Below are 19448 nucleotides of genomic sequence, written 5' to 3' on the forward strand. Positions count from 1 at the left end.
ATATAGCTACTTTCATATAAATAAGGACTGAGTGGGAATGTTTGCAGATTCACAAATTATAAGATAAACAAATGAAAACACTATTACGAACAACATTACCACCCTGGGTTAACCCTGTTTTCTTCATTCTCATATTTGTTAAAAATGTGTTTTTTATATTTAATTTTAAACTGGTTTATGTTGTTACTTTCTTTAATTTCTTCTGTTAGACTGTTCCATAATTTAACTCCTGCTATAGAAATAGACATACTTTTTAAAGTTGTTCTAACACTTTGTATTTTTAAATTCCATTTCCCTCTTAAGTTATACCCACCTTCTCTTTCTATAAACAATTTACAGATTTCTTTTGGAAGCATTTTATTTCTTGCTTTATATATTATTTGCGCTGTTTTAAACTCCACCAAGTCTTGGAATTTAATAGCTTGCATTTTGAAAAATAGTCCATTTGTATGATCCCTGTATCCCACATTATTTATTAATCTGATGGCCCTTTTCTGTATTATAGTTATTGTTTGTGTATTACTTTTGTATGTGTTTCCCCAGACCTCTACACAGTAGCTCATATACGGCAGTAGTAAAGCACAGTATAATATATGCAGTGCTTTCTGATCCAATATTTGCTTTGCTTTCCCCAGGATGGCAATGCCCCGTGCCAGTTTCCCTCGAACATGAGTAATATGTGGTTTCCAACAGACCTTGTGGTCAATGATCACACCAACAAATTTTATTTCATTTACTCTTTCTAAATATACATTGTCAACACGTATTTCTACTTTGATATTTTTCTTTTGGTTTCCAAACAACATAAATTTGGTTTTATCTAGATTCAATGATAATTTATTTATATCAAACCACTTCTTTAATATCGTTAATTCCTGTGTGATCATCTCCAAAACCTGTGGCAATTCCACACCTGAAGAAAATATATTTGTGTCATCTGCAAATATTACAAACTTTAAATTCTGCGAGACTCTGCAAATATCATTTATGTACATAATAAACATTTTTGGACCCAATACTGAACCTTGAGGTACTCCACAAGCAATATGCATCAAATTAGATTTATATTCATTTATTTGTACATATTGTTGCCTATTGCCTAAATAGCTTTTTAACCAGTCCAAAACCACTCCTCTAAACCCTGTACCTTTCCAGTTTTTTTAATAGAATTTCATGATTAACAGTATCAAACGCCTTCTTTAGATCTAAGAAAACTCCGAGTGCGTACCTCTTATTATCTATACATTCTGTTATCTCTTCCATTAAATCTATCAATGCCAAAGTTGTTGATCTGTTGTTTCTGAACCCATACTGAGTATCTGTCAGTAATTCATGTTTTTCCACAAAACTGTCAAATCTTTTTATGAAAAGTTTTTCCAGTATCTTAGAGAACTGGGAGAGTATTGACACTGGTCTATAATTTGTAAAATGATACTTTTCACCTGTTTTGTAAATTGGAACAACTTTAGCAACTTTCATTTTTTGTGGAAAAACCCCATTTTGAAAAGACAAGTTGAATATATATTTTAATGGTTTTACTATACCATCAATAACTCTCTTTACTGTTACCATATCAATATCATTCCAATCTGTACTGGTTTTGTTTTTAAGTCCTCTAACAATGTCTCCAAAAGTTTAATCTGTTCATCTGGACATAGCGTTTTGTGGGAGAAACGTTTCGTCACTCATCCAAGTGACTTCTTCAGTCTCAGCTGACTGCAGGTTTCCCCAAACCTTATAAACAGTACATTTGCATAATGACTGAAACCAGCCCACTGAAGGAACAATGGGCTGTGAGGTCAGTTCCTTAATCATAATTATGCAAATTCCCATGACCATTGATCAACAATCACTGACCAAAACCAACTGATCAAAGAACACTGATCAATGGCCATGAGTACCATTCACTTTGAGTTGGGGAATGGCTGCAATCACAGCGTTGTAAGATGGCGAAAGATGTACCCTTAGGCCCCCTCCTCGATTCAGAGATGGTCTTTCACTCTTCACGTAAATGGCCTCCTTGACTCCGCGCTCAAACCAGCGTTCCTCCCTCTCCAGGATGTGTACATCCTCATTGAAAGAGTGTCCACTGGCCTGTAGGTGTAAATAGACTGCAGAGTCCTGGCCTGATGAGGTTGCTCTTCTGTGTTGTGCCATCTGCTTCGCTAGAGGTTGTTTGGTTTCCTCGATGTATAAATCCTGACAATCCTCCTGGCACTTAACAGCGTACACTATGTTACTCTGTTTGTGTCGGGGGACCCGATCCTTGGGGTGGACCAGTTTTTGGCGCAGCGTGTTTTGGGGTTTAAAAGCCACAGAGACCCGGTGTTTAGAAAAAATGCGTCTCAACTGTTCCGATACTCCTGACACATATGGGATCACTACAGGTTTTCGCTTGGGCAGCGGTTGTCCTTCTCTCCTGGATCGGCTGGAGCTTTCTTTAGGTGCCTTTCCCGCTTTGACAAAAGTCCAGCTGGGATAACCACATTTACTCAGGGCCTTCTTGATGTGCTGTTCTTCTGCCTCCCTGGCTGCTGTGTCAGTGGGGATGGTGTTCGCTCTGTGTTGTAGCGTCCTGATGACACTACAACACATTATGCAGTCATTATGCAAATGTACTGTTTATAAGATTAGGGGAAACCTGCAGTCAGCTGAGACTGAAGAAGTCACTTGGATGAGTGACGAAACGTTTCTCCCACAAAACGCTACGTTCAGATGAACAGATTCAACTTTTGGAGATTTACTTTCCTGGATGATTGAGAATGCATCAAGACCTCTAACAATGTCATAAATCTCTTTCTCTTCCACTGCTCTTAAAAACATTGAGCTTCTATTCCTTTCAATATCTTCACCAGTGTCCCTTTCTGTTCCATCGACCTTTATTCCCTCTGCCAGTTTTGGCCCTATATTCATGAAGAATTCATTAAAACCATTTACTACGTCATTCATTTTGTTAATGCTTCTTGTCCCTTCTATAAAGTACCCCGGATAATCATTTTTCCTTGATTCATTTTTGATTATACTGTTTAATACATTCCATATACCTCTTGTGTTATCTTTATTCTGTTCTAACCTTTTATTAAAATATTCTCTTTTACAGGTTCTCATTATATTTGTTAATTTATTTTTATAGGTTTTATACCTTCTTTCAGTGTCTATGATTCTCTTTTTTATGAATTCTCGATACAGGGTTGTTGGTTTTTTTTTGCTGGAATTTTGTAGTCCTTTAGTCATCCATGGTCTTCCAGCATAGTTGTGTTTCCTATTAATTTCAATTACTGGACAGTTTTTCTCAAGTAATGAGTTAAATGGTATAGTGGTTTTATTATACGTTGCAAATCTACAGAAAATGTTATTGAGTTCATTTAGACAGTGTAGGTTGTTGTCACAAAGTGGAGGAGCGGCCCTATAACTCTACTGTAGCTCCTGTGAAAACTAAAGTCTCAAATCAGAAGTACCTGACTCCGTGGTATAATTCTCAAACACGTAGCCTAAAGCAGATGACTCGTAAGCTCAAGAGGAAATGGCGTGTCACAAATTTAGCCTGGAGAAATAGTTTGCTGATTTATAAGAAAGCCCTCCGCAAAGCCAGAACATCTTACTATTCGTCACTGATTGAAGAAAATAAGAACAACCCCAGGTTTCTCTTCAGCACTGTAGCCAGGCTGACAAAAACTCAGAGGTCTTTTGAGCCAACCATCCCTTTAACGCTAACTAGTAATGACTTCATGAACTTCTTCACAAATAAAATTCTTATCATTAGAGAAAAAATTACCAATAATCATCCCACAGATGTAATATCGTCTACAGCTACTCTTAGTACCACTGATGTTAAGTTAGACTCTTTTTCTCCAATTGATCTTTCTGAGTTAACTTCAATAATTACTTCCTCCAAACCATCAACGTGTCTTTTAGACCCCATTCCTACAAAACTGCTCAAAGAAGTCCTGCCATTAATTAATTCTTCGATCTTAAATATGATCAACCTATCTCTAATAATCGGCTATGTACCACAGGCCTTCAAGGTGGCTGTAGTTAAACCTTTACTCAAAAAGCCATCTCTAGACCCAGCTGTCTTAGCTAATTATAGGCCAATCTCCAACCTTCCTTTCATATCAAAAATTCTTGAAAGAGTAGTTGTCAAACAGCTAACAGATCATCTGCAGAGGAATGGCTTATTTGAAGAGTTTCAGTCAGGTTTCAGAGCTCATCACAGCACAGAAACAGCTTTAGTGAAGGTTACAAATGATCTTCTTATGGCCTCTGACAGTGGACTCATCTCTGTGCTTGTCCTGCTAGACCTTAGTGCAGCGTTCGATACTGTTAACCATAATATCCTATTAGCGCGATTAGAACATGCTGTAGGTATTACAGGTACTGCGCTGCAGTGGTATGTATCATATCTATCTAATAGACTCCAATTTGTACATGTAAATGGAGAGTCCTCTTCACACACTAAGGTCAGTTATGGTGTTCCACAGGGTTCGGTGCTAGGATCAATTCTGTTTACATTATACATGCTTCCCCCTAGGCAGCATCATTGGAATACATAGCATAAATTTTCACTGCTATGCAGATGACACGCAGCTCTATCTATCCATGAAGCCAGATAACACACACCAATTAGTTAAACTGCAGGAATGTCTTAAAGACATAAAGACCTGGATGGCCGCTAACTTTCTGCTTCTTAATTCAGATAAAACTGAGGTTATTGTACTCGGCCCTGAAAATCTTAGAAATATGGTATCTAACCAGATTCTTACTCTGGATGGCATTACTTTGGCCTCCAGTAATGCTGTGAGGAAACTTGGAGTCATTTTTGACCAGGACATGTCCTTCAACGCACATATTAAACAAATATGTAAGACTGCTTTCTTCCATTTGCACAACATCTCTAAAGTTAGAAATATCCTGTCTCTTAGTGACGCTGAAAAACTAGTTCATGCATTTATTACTTCCAGGCTGGACTACTGTAATTCATTATTATCAGGATGTCCTAAAAACTCACTGAAAAGTCTTCAGCTAATCCAAAATGCTGCAGCAAGAGTACTGACAGGGACTAGAAAGAGAGAGCAGATTTCTCCTGTTTTGGCTTCCCTTCATTGGCTTCCTGTTAAATCCAGAATTGAATTCAAAATCCTGCTCCTCACATACAAGGTCTTAAATAATCAGGCCCCATCTTATCTTAATGACCTTGTGGTACCATATCACCCTATTAGAGCACTTCGCTCTCACACTGCAGGCCTACTTGCTGTTCCTAGAGTATTTAAAAGTAGAATGGGAGGCAGAGCCTTCAGTTTTCAGGCCCCTCTTCTGTGGAACCAGCTTCCAGTTTGGATTCGGGAGACAGACACTATCTCTACTTTCAAGATTAGGCTTAAAACTTTCCTTTTTGCTAAAGCATATAGTTAGGGCTGGACCAGGTGACCCTGAATCCTCCCTTAGTTATGCTGCAATAGACGTAGGCTGCCGGGGATTCCCATGATGCATTGAGTTTTTCCTTTCTAGTCACCTTTCTCACTCACTATGTGTTAATAGACCTCTCTGCATTGAATCATATCTGTTATTAACCTCTGTCTCTCTTCCACAGCATGTCTTTCATCCTGTTTTCCTTCTTTCACCCCACCCGGTCGCAGCAGATTGCCGCCCCTCCCTGAGCCTGGTTCTGCCGGAGGTTTCTTCCTGTTAAAAGGGAGTTTTTCCTTCCCACTGTCGCCAAAGTTCTTGCTCATAGGGGGTCATATGATTGTTGGGTTTTTCTCTGTACCTATGAAGCGCCTTGAGGCGACTTTTGTTGTGATTTGGCGCTATATAAATAAAATTGAATTGAATTGAATTGAATAATCTGTTATCTTTGTATCCCCTGAAATATAGCTTTATCAGGGTCACAGAAGAAATTTTGAATATTTCCAGTATGGCATGTTTTGCTGTTCTTTTGCTCGCAGGGTGGTCTTTGGCTCAGCTGTGGAGAGGGTGGAGAGGGCCAGTTCCAGGAGAGGCTGGCCAACACAGCTGGGGATCATTATCAGATCATGCCTACCCTATCTGAGCAGCACGCCGGGAACTTAACACAACACAAATGTGTGTTACAGTGGCGCCCAATTACCCAGGACAAGATATCAGACCCACGAACCATGCAGAGCTAGCTGCCAGCAGACAGCGGTGCAACGACAGCAACCTGGAAGCCCCAGGACCAGGCCAAGTACCAGACAAATGTCCTGGAAAATCTGGTTGCTCAATGTGGTTCCTCTCCAGCCCTGCCACAGCTCTCCCCCCGCCCCTGGCCTTGTGAGTAACAGAGTCACACAGCGAATGGTTTCGCTCCATCGTTCCTGTGGTGAAGAAAGGTGGGTCTATAAGGTTCTGTGTTGACTACCACAAGATGATTGAGGTGTCACAGCTTATCGCTTATTCCATGCCATCGGTCAATGAACTCCTACTGCTCATTTTTTCACAACACTGGATTTGACCAAGTGCTACTGGCATATTCCCTTGTCTCCAGAGTTTCCACTCTGTTCAGATTTTACCAATTCGTCACACTTTTATTTGACTTTTTCAAAAAGGGTGTTGACCATGCCATTGATTATATAAGCCACAAACTCTCAAAATGGGAAATCCCCGGCTTGAGTTCGGAGGTGGGTATATGGTGGGGTGCGGTCTGTGGCTCAGCTCCAAGGAAGGGGTGTTGCAGTTGATTCAGAGGGTCGTACCAAGGGAGTCTGACCAACGAGCTGGGGGACAAATGGATCACACGTCCCCATTTTTAGCAATATGCCAGCGCCTTGAGAGGAAGAGGAGCTCAGAGTACGTAGCTGTGTGCAAGCAAACAGAATGAAAGTGTGAGCCAGCTGGCAACAAAAACCTAAAAAGGCGACAGTATAAATAAAGAACGTTGAAACACTGTGTGCATGTCATAGTGGGAAACATAGCACAAAAGTGTGTTTAGCTACACATGCCACCTCCCTTGCACTAACCCAACTCCTTTGTCCACTCCTGGCGGTGAACAGAGAGGTCCACAGGAACAATAGCTGAGTCAAGGACTGAGGGATCCAGGCATGTCTCCGTAAAAAATAAAGACATTACAGTCCTTAATAGTGGAGAGTCATCCTGGCCCGTAGTTCATCCAGCTTGTTTTCCAGTTTGGATGTTAGAGGAATACTGGGGAGGGGGCAAACAGTGTTGTCTGTTCCTCAACTTGGCTAGGACTCTGGCTCTTTTCCCTCCTTTTCCTCCAGCATTGTTTCCACTAAGGTAGCCAAGGTAAAGTACCTCCACTCATTAAAAAGTGTGGTCCCAGACTGTGAATGTTGTTGGATGTCTAAACGAGTCTGTCTGTCATATGGAGCCTTGGCTCCATTTTAAACATATTTCTTCAATGCTTGACCACAGACTATATTTAAGATATGGACATCGCGACATAAGCATATTGGGATGCTGGTTCATCAGACTGCTGAACTGGTTTGGAAGTCGCACCAAAGCTTTTCACAGCAAACAACCATTTATTTCAGTGGATAAAGACAGGGTAATCATGAGCAACAAGACCAACTAAAACCTTGTGACTGTCACTGATTAGAGGCATCTAATGTTCCTAACACAAAAAACACATGGATAGTTCTTAGTAGGTTAAGATAACATTACTTGAACTAAAACACAGTTTTTGGTCACCTTCACAGCAGTTTCATGAAAGGCAGAAACCTTAAAAAGTGGGAAAAAGTAAAAAGCCCTACAAAAGTTGAAACAATTGTGAGGCTATGCCAGACCAGTCACAGCAAACATGAATCAGATTCTCTTTGGTGACACAATAAAGGGAGATTTAGATTATCTTTGGTCAGAGAATGAAAACATGTTTTATGCACTGTAAAATAAAACTAAAGTGATACTTAATATTTCACCAAAACAAAACATAATGCCAAATACCATTTCTAATACAGCTTAATACTTACCAATGTACTGTGGAGTGCCACTTGTGCTCTTGTACTCCTCTCCCGGATGAAACATGTGAGCCAGGCCAAAGTCTATGAGTTTGATGTTGGGAGGTTTTGACACTTTGTCTGACAGCATGATATTTTCTGGCTGAATGTGGAGAAAAATGTTATGTTGGAAACCACATCTTTGAAAATGTTCTGTTCCACAATATAAAATGATAGATGTAACTAAGTATACTTACCTTGAGGTCAAAGTGGGCAATGTTTTTGCAGTGTATGAATCTCAGTCCCTCCAGTATCTGCTTCATGAATTCAATAGCCTCAGTTTCCAACAGATTCTCTTTCTCAGCAATGAAGTCAAACAACTCCCCTCCACTGACACTAAGCAGAAAAGTGTTTTAATGAGATACTTGTTACACTTTCATTTTTTCCCTGTACAGAACAGGACAGGGTAGCAAATATATATTTTCTCACTACCCACATAGCAAACAGTTCTGGCCCGGATCTGGTGTCAAGCCGGCACTGCTGGCTGACTTCTGGCATGGTAAGTGGTATGTCATCCAGATATGGACCAGGCCTGCCATAGATGGCACTGTTTATGTGATGGCATGCCACATCTGCCCCGATTGTGGTTTGGTTTATATGACCCAGGTGCATAAAAAACAGGTCTGGCGAATCCCCCCGGCTGGCACTTCTGATTGACTGGTGTCATGGCAGGGTGTATGTCAACCAGATGTGGGCCAGGTCTGGCAATGATGGCACTCATTTATGTTCCTTTTTTCCTATTTTAGTTAGAAGACCCAAATGCCATGTTGCAATACTATAGTGCTATGGTAGCCAACGTTTCAAATGCAGGTTTGACAGGTTTATGAGTGTACAGTTTACTAGTGAGGGTTCACTCATGTTTACCACCGGGTGGCTAGGAGGTAGAGCAGGTCACCTCCTAATCGGAAGGTTAGTGGTTCAATCCCTGGCTCCTGCATGTCAAGTGGGCAAGATACTAACCCAAGTTGCTCTCCGATGCATCCATTGGAGTATGAGTGTGTCTGAATGTAGTTAGGAAGCACTTAGTTTAAAGAAAGTGACTGTGGCATGTTGTATAGAGCGCTTTGAGTACTCTGGGAGAGTAGAAAAGCTCTATATAAGAATCAGTCCATTCACTGTCTGAACAGAGTTTCGTCATGTTACTTTTGTAGCAGGAGTGTTACTTGATATATTGTTAATTATGAATTATATAAAATATTCAATTCAAAATAAATTTGCTGCATTACCTTGGTTGAGACATTTTTAATCTGTGCTAAATACGGCACATGTTGTTATTACATGGCTTGATTAAGGTACACATTAAGCTGACATCTGGGGCCAGAGCTGAAAGTGTTCTGGGCCAGCACAGGGCCAGCAGTGTGTCTGCAACTGGCCCTGCACTGGCCAATGTGTGGGCCACCTCTGGCAAACCTGATCTGGGCCACCAAAGGGCCGTCCTTCTTTGCGGTATGTGGGCCATGTGTAAGCACATTGTGTGGGCCAGATCCGAAACATACCAGTTTGTGGTTTTATGGTTTGTTTCCCATCTGTCATCTGTTATTATTGGGGGGGGGGGGGATTCGCATTAACAGAAAACGTGTTTAAATTTGTAGGTATAACAGTGAAGTGGTTATCAGTCACAGCTCTGGTGAGCTACAGCCACCTGTAGCTCAGGTGGCAGAGCAGGTCAACCACTAATCAGAAAGTCGGTGGTTCGATCCCAGGCTGCCTCCTGGCTGCATGCCAAATATCCTTGGGCAAGATACTAACCCCATGTTTGCCTACTGGTGGTGGTCAGAGGGCCCGGTGGCGCCAGTGTCCGGCAGCCTCGCCTCTGTCAGTGCGGCCCAGGGCAGCTGTGACTACAATGTAGCTTGCCATTGCCAGTGTGTGAATGGGTGAATGACTGAATGTAGTGTAAAGCGCTTTGGGGTCCTTAGGGACTGAGTAAAGCGCTATGCAAACAAAAAGGATGTTTTATGGAGATATTTGTCAACTCACAGCTCCAGGATGAGCACCACTTCAGCGCGACTTTCAAAAACATCTTTAAGAGCCACAATGTTTGGATGTTGGACAGCCTGGAGGATCTCCACCTCTCGCTCCACGCTGCTCCTGTCCAGGCCAAGACGGCTGCATGCAACCTTCCGAATCTTCAGGAACTTGCCTGCCCAAAAATTCCCAGAGGTCCGCTCCCGAACCTGTCGAACCTGGCCAAAATGCCCACTGTACGGGGGAAGGACAGAATTCACAAAAAACACCAAGCCTGGCATGCATCAAAAATATTGTGTCCTGACAAATTTTTTTTTTTTTTTTTTTTTTTTTTTGTTTTGTTAAAGTAAAAACAAATAGTCTTCCCAGACATTTGGGTCAGGCCTAGTCACCATATCCTCACATAGCCAAATAGGCTTCTGCTGCTCAACGGGTGGTCCTTACACGAGAACATTAACTCTTCCAGCAGCTTCGGAAAAACTCTGAGTAACTGCTCTGCCGCCCAGGTGGCCTGGGGCAATTTCTTCCCTTCATAACTTTATCCGGTGGTTTCTGTTATGACGCTGAGCCACGAGATATTCAGCCTAGATGCAGAGTATTTGCACACGTTTTGCATATTCATGCTTTGAGCAGGAGAGGTCCTCCCCCTCATCCCAGTGAGAGGTCACAGCGTTGAACTTAAAGTCAAGCCCCAGAGTTTCTGCTAGTTTCTGTCCACTTTCACTATCTGTGGTGCTAACAACAAGGACAACGAGTTAGCTGGTTTACTAACTTCAGTAGAAAAGGAAAACAATGTTAGCTGGCATGCTAAACCGTACTAACTAAACCGCCTTAGCAGAGAGTAAGTGGTATGACGCCCGATCTATGGTGAAGACTTAGTTTCAGCACAGACGAGCAAAAGGTATCAAGCACCCAGCAACAGAAAGTTTGCTAAACACTCCTGTCTATGGACAGGTAAGATAGCTAGCTAGCCTAATGCAGGTTGAGATATGTGCAGAAGCTTGAAGAGCTGTTTCAATAATGGCTATGTAATAGCGCAAGCTATTGAAGGATGGGAGTTTCTGCCTGACGTAGTTGTCACAATCACCAGCCAATCAGGAGTGGCGGAATGAGATAAATTACTCTGATTTGAATTGCATCCCATAGTGCAATATTGCAGTGAATGCTACTATGGGAACTGATCCGTAATCCGAACCGATCCCACTACACGGTTCGAGACGCACGTGATCCGAAGATTCGAAAAAGAAGGAAAAAAAGTATGTGTATGGTGTGCGTGGTCAGTCTGTCAAGCGATAGTTATGGCCAGTGCTAGCGGTCCAAGGGGAGGAGCAGAGGAGTTTGCGGCATTTAAGCAGCCCTCTGCTCCCCAATCCAATCGGGCTAAAGCTATTACGAAAGCTACTAGGGTGTTTAGCTGCAGACGGGAGGCCGTATTCCCTTGTGCAAAATAAGGGGTTTAAACTATGATGAACGTGCTTGAGCCAAGCTATGATATCCCGTTGCGCATCCACTTCAGTGACAAGATCGTACCCAGGCATGTATGAGCAGGAAAAGTTTAAAGTCGTGGCTGAACTGTCCCAGGCATCTTCTGTTGCCCAACTACAAATGGGTAGACCTCGAGGTCAACGGAAAGCTACATGACCGTGACCGCATTATATCACAGCGGAGTGGTATATATATACACACACACATACATACATATAAATATATATGTATATACACACATACACATATATATACACACACACATATATATATATATAGGTATATATATATAGATATATATATAGATAGATCGATATACAGATATATAGATTAGATATAGATATAGAGAGAGAGATATAGATATATATAATAATAATGAGTCTAATAATGAGTCTTGAGTTGAATGTTTTTAATAGGCAAAAAATACTTAAATAAGTTAATAAGTAGATGTTAAAGTTTTGTCTTTTTTTATTTTTTTGCTGATCCCAAAATTGATCCGATCCGTGACTTAAAACCGTGATCCAATCCGAACGGTGACATTTTTGATCCATTGCACCACTAATGGGAACAGGGAATTTTACTTTCACATGCATAACCTCGTTAAATATGGTTGCAGACCAACCATACGCGGTACAGAGCTACAGGTTATTGTAGGCAGGCATTAAAAAAAAAAAAAAAGCAAAGGACACAGCTCTTGTTACAGTATGCTGGGGATGACTGGAAGACTGATGTCTCTGAGAGTTTTTATTCCTATTGTGGTTAATAATTTATAGTGAAATTGCAGTATAATTGCTCAAAATGAGAAGTTTGCTAAGCACACAAGCACAGAGGTTTCTGTGGTCATTTTGCAAGAGTCTGGTATAGGTTGCATAAAATGCATGTAGCTCATTTCCTTTGTATGATTGTGAGTTACCATAAGATTATCGTTTCTTCTCTGTTTTACCATATTACTCAGAGAGCTTTTTGGGGTATCGACTAGGGCTGCTCAATTAATCGAATTTTAATCTAAATTACGATCTGGGCTTTCAACGATCATTAAAAATGACTGAGCTGACTATTAGCACCTCCCTCGTGCTTTACTCTCGCGCTGGTCCGTGTGCACCTCTCTGCGTTTCGAACACGCGTCACAACAATTAAGAGGACCCGAGGGAAGCTCGGAAAGCTAAGCAAAAGTTATTTGGAGAGGAGAGGATAACGGCTGCTGAAGAAAGAATGCCGCTGGTTGAAAAGAGGGGTAAAGCGACTTCAGTGGTGTGGAAACATGGGCTCGCGGAGTCAGACGTGGATCAAGTAGACATAGTGTGTAAACTTTGCTACGGTGTCGTAGCTGCACCACAGAGCAACACTACAAATTTATTCAATCATTTGAAGACCGCTCACAAAGTGACATACGATCAAACAATGAAGGAGCAGCAACTTTAGTTGACATACCTCAATGTCAGTTTGATGCAATTGTGCATTGTGTGGCTACACAGCTTGCCTTGATGTTTGGTTATTTGCATAAATATTATGCAGTAATTTGAAGTTCACTAAACATTAATGTTTACATTTTTCATTTATTTTTTATATTGCAAACATTTGCACTGTTATCAGTATTTGCACACTATTTTATATTATTTTTTGACAATCTTTAAAGCCATTATTCAATACATTGTTATTGTTAAATAAATATCGTCAAATAATCGAGATCTCAATTTCAGTGAAAATAATCGTGATTATCATTTTTGCCATAATCGAGCAGCCCTAGTATCGACAATCAAATTAAGGCTGAAATCCAGCTTATTACAAATTCAATATGCTGTTATTCAGAAACACAAATCTGTACATGTCCTCACCATACATCACTGTATCATGCGGAAGACCTACTGGAACATACGAGAGCATAAAACAGTTGCATCCATACCTTCCCAGAACTTCCCCAATCTCATAGAAGTCTTCCACATTCTCAGGTTTGAAGACAGCCATGTTCCTTTGTTTCACACTGGTCACCTTGGTTATAGGTTTGCCTACTGCCAGCTATTTAATATGGAGCTTCAAGTGGTTCATGATCCTCCAAACTCTAACATCAAGGCTGGACCTGAGTTTGAGTAACAGAAAATATTACAGAAAATTATGTTCTCCAAAAGAACACACACTGTCTTATACTGTGACAACTACACAAGCACAGTGCATACATCTGATACATACAGCCGACATTTTGCTAGCGAGAAAAAAAAAAAAATTATCGAACTTGAACAACCAAAAATTTCTCCAGGGTTCTTCAATATGCATTTATCCTGAACTTTTCCCAGTCATCTAGTTTGAGATTAATACTTTATCTAGTCATAACTAAAACTGTAACGCAGCAGTGTTCCATCAGAGAAGCAAGGTAAGCAGCGACTGCCTGGTCAAATCGAAAAATCTAAAACAATTAATGTGAAAGATCTCTTTTAATCTGAAACAGTGTTCTGCCATCAAACTTCCACCCATCCTTTACATTACTGCCATCTTTTGACTGCAGTTGGCTTTTGCTACTGGAAGCTCTACTTGTCTCGGATCCTACTGAAAACTGTGTGCTTCTATTTCATGAGCATATCTGTGTCCTGTTAACCATGTCTGAAGATTGACAAGCTAAGAGACCAGATAAACATCTGGTGTTTGATGAGAGACTGATGGGAGATTAGCATGCAAGGTATGCTGCCACTGGCTCTGCATTCAAAGTTCTGAGATTCCCAGTTTGTGTGGAAACAGAATCAGCATTAGCCAGCAGATGAGCTTCTGGAATTCATCATCGTAACAGATGATTATGAGCAAGCGTTCCCTCTTAAAAACCAACTTGACAAACATGTAGACAAACTAGAGTGCAGAGTGAAAAGTTTTAATAACTTCCTTAGGCAAGTGGAACAGGCACAGGCTCAACCAGCACATTAAGATTAGTATATCTGAGAAATCACTAGTAAGACTAACTAGCTGTTTGGTCAAGACGCCTTCATTTTTCAATAACATTTTTACATATTTAACCCACTGTAGATGGAGACAGTTATTCATGTCATGTACTGCTCAAGCCTTTTAATTCACCTATGTTTTTTTTGTTATTAATACATTTTAATATATTAACAAGCTGTGTTTCTAAGCTCATTAACAATTTTTTTCAGGCATAATGGGCTGTCACAAGAAAACTACTACAAAACTACACAAAGATATAAATATTATTATTTTACTTTATTCTACTTTGAATGCTAAGTGCTTGATGTAATGGCTGAGCTGAGATAGCAGTGCTAAAATTTTCTACTACATGGTCACCTGGTCAGATTCTCTTCAATGGCTTCTTTGAAAGCAGAGTAACAGTGTCTCCATTGTGTTACTGACATTTTCAGAAAATATATGCATAATTTCTCAGTTATCGCCTGACTGTATATGTGGAATGTGTTGTGATAACATTGACAAGTATACTAGATGCCATGGATTCTTAGGATTACAATTCTTTGTATTGTTGTAGAAGAATGAGCTCAGTGACATTCACCTCACACCCTCAGTAGTTTTAATGTTACAGCTGTATATTTTTAGTATTTTACGTGTTCATTCAGTACACTACCATCATACTTTTTGCAATTCTAAAAAATGTTTACAATATTTTAGAAAATAAAATGTATTGACATAAAATGGAAGCACTGCAAAGAAGAATTTAGCAGTTTCATGCAATAACTTTACGTACGTAGAAGATTAAGCTGACAAAAGACTGAAGAAAACAAAAGCCTCTTAGTGGCATCATCAGCTTCCACAGAAACACAAGTCACACGTGAGGCACTTCCTCATTTCAGGTTCTATTTCTGGGCTTGAGGACCCGAGGATTTTTATCTGATTAGGTGCTGTATGACAATGACTTCTCTCGTCTGCTTTTGGCACTTCCATTGATTCTCTTCTCACAACTCTCTGCACTAGAAACCATGACATCAGATGCATGTTGCAAACTTCTCTCTACACACTTTGATGTACTTCCCCATATGATACAGAATGAAAGAAACATTCAGGGAAGGGTGAATAAAATGTGGATGTCAGTCTTTCAAACGTCGTCCGACCCTGGTCATTTCACAAAGCATGACGAGAACAGTAATAGCTACAGGAATGTCACTATAGGCACCAGATTCAAAACTCTGGTACACTGCAGAAAATAAATTTATGGACCTAACAGGCTCAAGACGCATAGTCTGAATTATGGTTGTTTTTGTGATATTCTCTATGTTATTTAAAAAATTTTTAAATTAAATTAAAAGTAAAGAAAGTTACTGTAACTTGTTTTGTTTTTCTACAGTGTTAGAATTTCTGTGACAGCAATTTTGTCATTTTATTTAACTGGATGCAGAAAAGCACATACAAATTTGGAAAATGTAAAGACGATTTTGCAAAAAGGAACAGACATGCCAAACATGCCAGACATTTCAGTTCATTAAGCTAGTTAACTGATCTGTAAATAATTCCAAACAATCTAGATTGGGTAATCAGCCGATATCTGAGCAGACTGACTGCCATTTGTCAGTGATGCTTTTGTTGCATTGCGCTTTTCCTAAACTAACCAAGCAGAACTAGTCCAACCCGTTGCAATTCTGGAGCATTTGCTTAGGTCATCTCTCTCTGCACATGACTTAGCAGCAAGTTAAGCTCTAGGAGCACCCACAATGACAGCACATTTCAGCAAGCTGGTAAACACCAAAGTGGTTATTATTGTTTCATCATTTCATTTGTTTTCTTTTCCTTTTTTTCAGAGCAGAATTCACTGATGATTACTTAGATGATACACATAAAGGAAAAGTTTCCCAGATAGGGATTTAGATATGCACCTCAGTAAGGAGATCCCGATCCATCAACAAAGGCAAAAGAGGACTACAAACTGACACACACACACACACACACACACACACACACACACACACACACACACACACACACACACACACACACACACACACACACACACACACACACACATCACCTGCAGTTATGGCTAGATAAAAGAGTGTGAAGTGGAGCAAGAGTTGGGACATTGAGTCAATGGAGGGAGTGGCTGACAACTGTCACACTGGGTTAGAGTAATAACAATATGATAGACCACTATGTAGATGATCGCTCCTCTGCTCCCCCACAGTGACGCTATGTATCATCTGCAGTTTTCTAAATAATAATCCACAATTTCACAGAAAGAAAATGTACAGTATTTTCTTGATCTACTGCTAAAAGTACACTGATGTGAGGTCATGTTCTGTAGTGCACTGCAGGCAAACACCACCACCAAATACAAGCAAACAAAGTACAGTTAGTGCAGTGTTTATACCTCTTAAGGTGAGCCAACTACCACAGATAAAAGATGACTATACACAGGTGTTCCTGAATGCATAGGTGCTATAAATCATATAAAACCTATGAAGGGACATTAACTATAAAACAGCTATCCCTAAAGAATCTCCTCAACACTCTTTCTTTCCTGTCAGTTGGTAATTTGTTAAAGTAATGTAACTTCTGAGTCCTTTATTCGAGGAATGTGTTCTGTCCAAACGTTCTCAAGGGTACACTATGAGTCTTTCCACAATAACACAGTCATCAAATGTGACAAACAGTCTAAGAGCCAAACTGTACCCCCCCCAAAAAAAAAAACTCCCACCGCGGATCAGATTTACTTTTAAGAAAGGAAACACCCTATGTGGTTTTGGGAACGCATATTTAGATTCCTATCCATTTGAGGCGTTAGTTCATCCTAAATCCACCCTAGAATCTAGAATCTGCATTAAATAATTAACAGACATAAGATCAGGCTGGTTTTGGAGAACCCGCCCGATACCTGCCAAGCAGTTTGAAAAGCTGTGGGCACAGAGATCTGATGCCCTTTAAATGTACTAAAAATGTATTTTGTATGAAGTTAACCAATAAAAACTATCCATTGGTTTATTTACAGAATAACTTCTTTACAAGTAACAGTATAGAATGTGTAGACTGCACAGCCTAAAGCACTATACGACCTCAGCCTGTTGGGACATGTTTTATGTAGAAAAAACAGACTGAAACCCACCCGTTCTAAAGGAAGGAAACAACACAAAACTTCCTTATCCCAGGAAATGGCACTGTTTAAAAATAACTACAGGTGCTTTCGATATTTCAAAGACAGATTTCACTAAAAAAGAAAAAAGAAATCAGCTGAGAAATTTGTTGGCTCACTAACCATCGACACGTATTGCAAGCAGCCTCAACAACACAGCGCTTCCTTGCCCAGGTTCACTGTTCGGCTTCCAGGTAAGACGTTCCCAGGAAAAGCTGTCTATCTCGTGGATGTGTTCCTGCCCTTATCCTAGAAAGGCTGGAACATAAATGCCGTTTCGCCGTGTGCTTGGCCCTGAAGCTCGCAGGCAGTTGAGGAATGCGGAAAACACCACCACTATCCACACTTTGATGTCATGTCCGATTTACCGTAAATACGAGTTTAGCGACCTGGAGAGGCGTTCAGGGCACCTACTAAGAGTCAATAAAGTAAAAAGCTTTTTTTTTAACTACATTTCACGTCAACGCGTCACATAACAGGTAATAACAGAAAAATTTCCGGTTTGCAAACACCGTCAAAATAAAGGCAGAAACTACAAATTAAATTTTGAAATTTTTCTGCTTTATAATATTATTCAGTGGATAGAGTAATAACGAAATATCAATCCATCTAGTTTCTTAACCATTTATTCAACAGATTTAGAGGTCTATGGGAACCTTTCTAGAGCCTACGACCTAACCTATGTAAGTGGCCAACGTCAAGATGCATGCATAGTTATACAAAGTACAACACGCAATGAAATGAAATGTGTCCTGAAACGCTCCTCGACTGTGCATAAAGAGGACATTATATACAGTAAGTAGTGAATTATATACATTAAGTAAATTAAATACAACAATCTGGAAATTTTAAATTGACTGAAAATGCACATTGTGCGAGTGGAAGTCTTGTGCCATATTAGCACCGCAATGTGTTGACAGAGGAGTGCAGGTAGGGTAAACAAGTGCCCAGAGTGATATAAACAGAGTAATACAACAGAGTGATCAGATTAGTACAAACGGTGATGTACAAGATAATATACACAGTAGTGAGGGCAATAAGAATCAGCCATGATATGAGATGATCGTGAATGTTCTGGAATGTGGCAAGAATAAGTCTGTCTCAGTCAATTATGGATGCTTTTGGGGGGGCTCATGTTCTGGTTTAGGACTCGGATGACCTGAGGGTAGAAGCTGCTGAGCCTCCCTGTCCTTGCTCGGATGGTGCGGAGCCTTCTGCCTGATTTCAGAAGTTGAAACAGTTTGTTGCCGGGATAGGATGGGTCCTTCAATATCTGAGCTGCTCTAGATCAGCATCTCCTGGTGTAGATGTCCTGTAAGGAGGGATGAGCAGTCCTGCAGCAGCGTTCAGCCATACGGATTACTATCTTAAGAGGTTTTTGATCCTTAACACAGCTGTTCAAATACCAGGATGTGATGTTCTGTGAGAGGATGCTCTCCACAGCGCCTGCATAGAAAATCCCGAGAATCACTGGAGAGACCCCGAACTTCCTCAGTTGTCAGAGATGGTACAGGTGCTGCCTAGCCTTTTTGGAGTGGACCTGAATGTAAGCAGACCATGTCAGGTCTGAGGAGATGTGGACACTGAGATACCTGAAGGACCGCACCCTCTCCACTGGAGCTCCGTTGAAGTCCACCACCAGTGCCTTGGTCTTGCAGATGTTCAGCTGGAGGTGGTTGTCCTGGCACCACGATGCCAGATTCTTCACCTCATTCATGTAGGCCACCTCATCGTTGTTGGAGATGGTGCCCAACACCGCTGTGTCATCAGCAAACATTACAATGGTGTTGGAGCCATGAGTGGCCACACAGTCAGAAGTATAGAGGGAGTACAGCAGTGGCGAGAGTACACACCCCTGTGGTGCTCTGGTGTTGGTGGCAACATATTGTGCTTGTGCTGGGACATAATATGTTCATTACCGTGTGGTCATATCCCAATCTTTTAGCTGAAAGAAGAAA

The 19448-nt window shown here is 40.7% G+C and overlaps 1 protein-coding gene across 1 annotated transcript in view; it reads right to left on the reverse strand.

The window, feature by feature from the left end:
• The window catches only part of si:dkey-240h12.4 (death-associated protein kinase 2), a 32674-nt gene extending 14755 nt beyond the window's left edge, over window positions 1-17919 (reverse strand). Inside the window, exons 1-5 of the mRNA XM_031727720.2 lie at window positions 17614-17919; window positions 13327-13500; window positions 9951-10172; window positions 8168-8306; window positions 7944-8073 (exon numbers count right to left, since the gene is read on the reverse strand). Coding sequence (XP_031583580.1) covers window positions 7944-8073; window positions 8168-8306; window positions 9951-10172; window positions 13327-13388 — 553 coding nt within the window. The 5' untranslated portion in view covers window positions 13389-13500; window positions 17614-17919. The remainder of the gene's footprint in view (window positions 1-7943; window positions 8074-8167; window positions 8307-9950; window positions 10173-13326; window positions 13501-17613) is intronic.
• Window positions 17920-19448: the final 1529 nt, after the last annotated feature.

The sequence above is a fragment of the Oreochromis aureus genome, linkage group 22 (assembly GCF_013358895.1).
Source record: "Oreochromis aureus strain Israel breed Guangdong linkage group 22, ZZ_aureus, whole genome shotgun sequence".
NCBI classification, from domain to species: domain Eukaryota; kingdom Metazoa; phylum Chordata; class Actinopteri; order Cichliformes; family Cichlidae; genus Oreochromis; species Oreochromis aureus.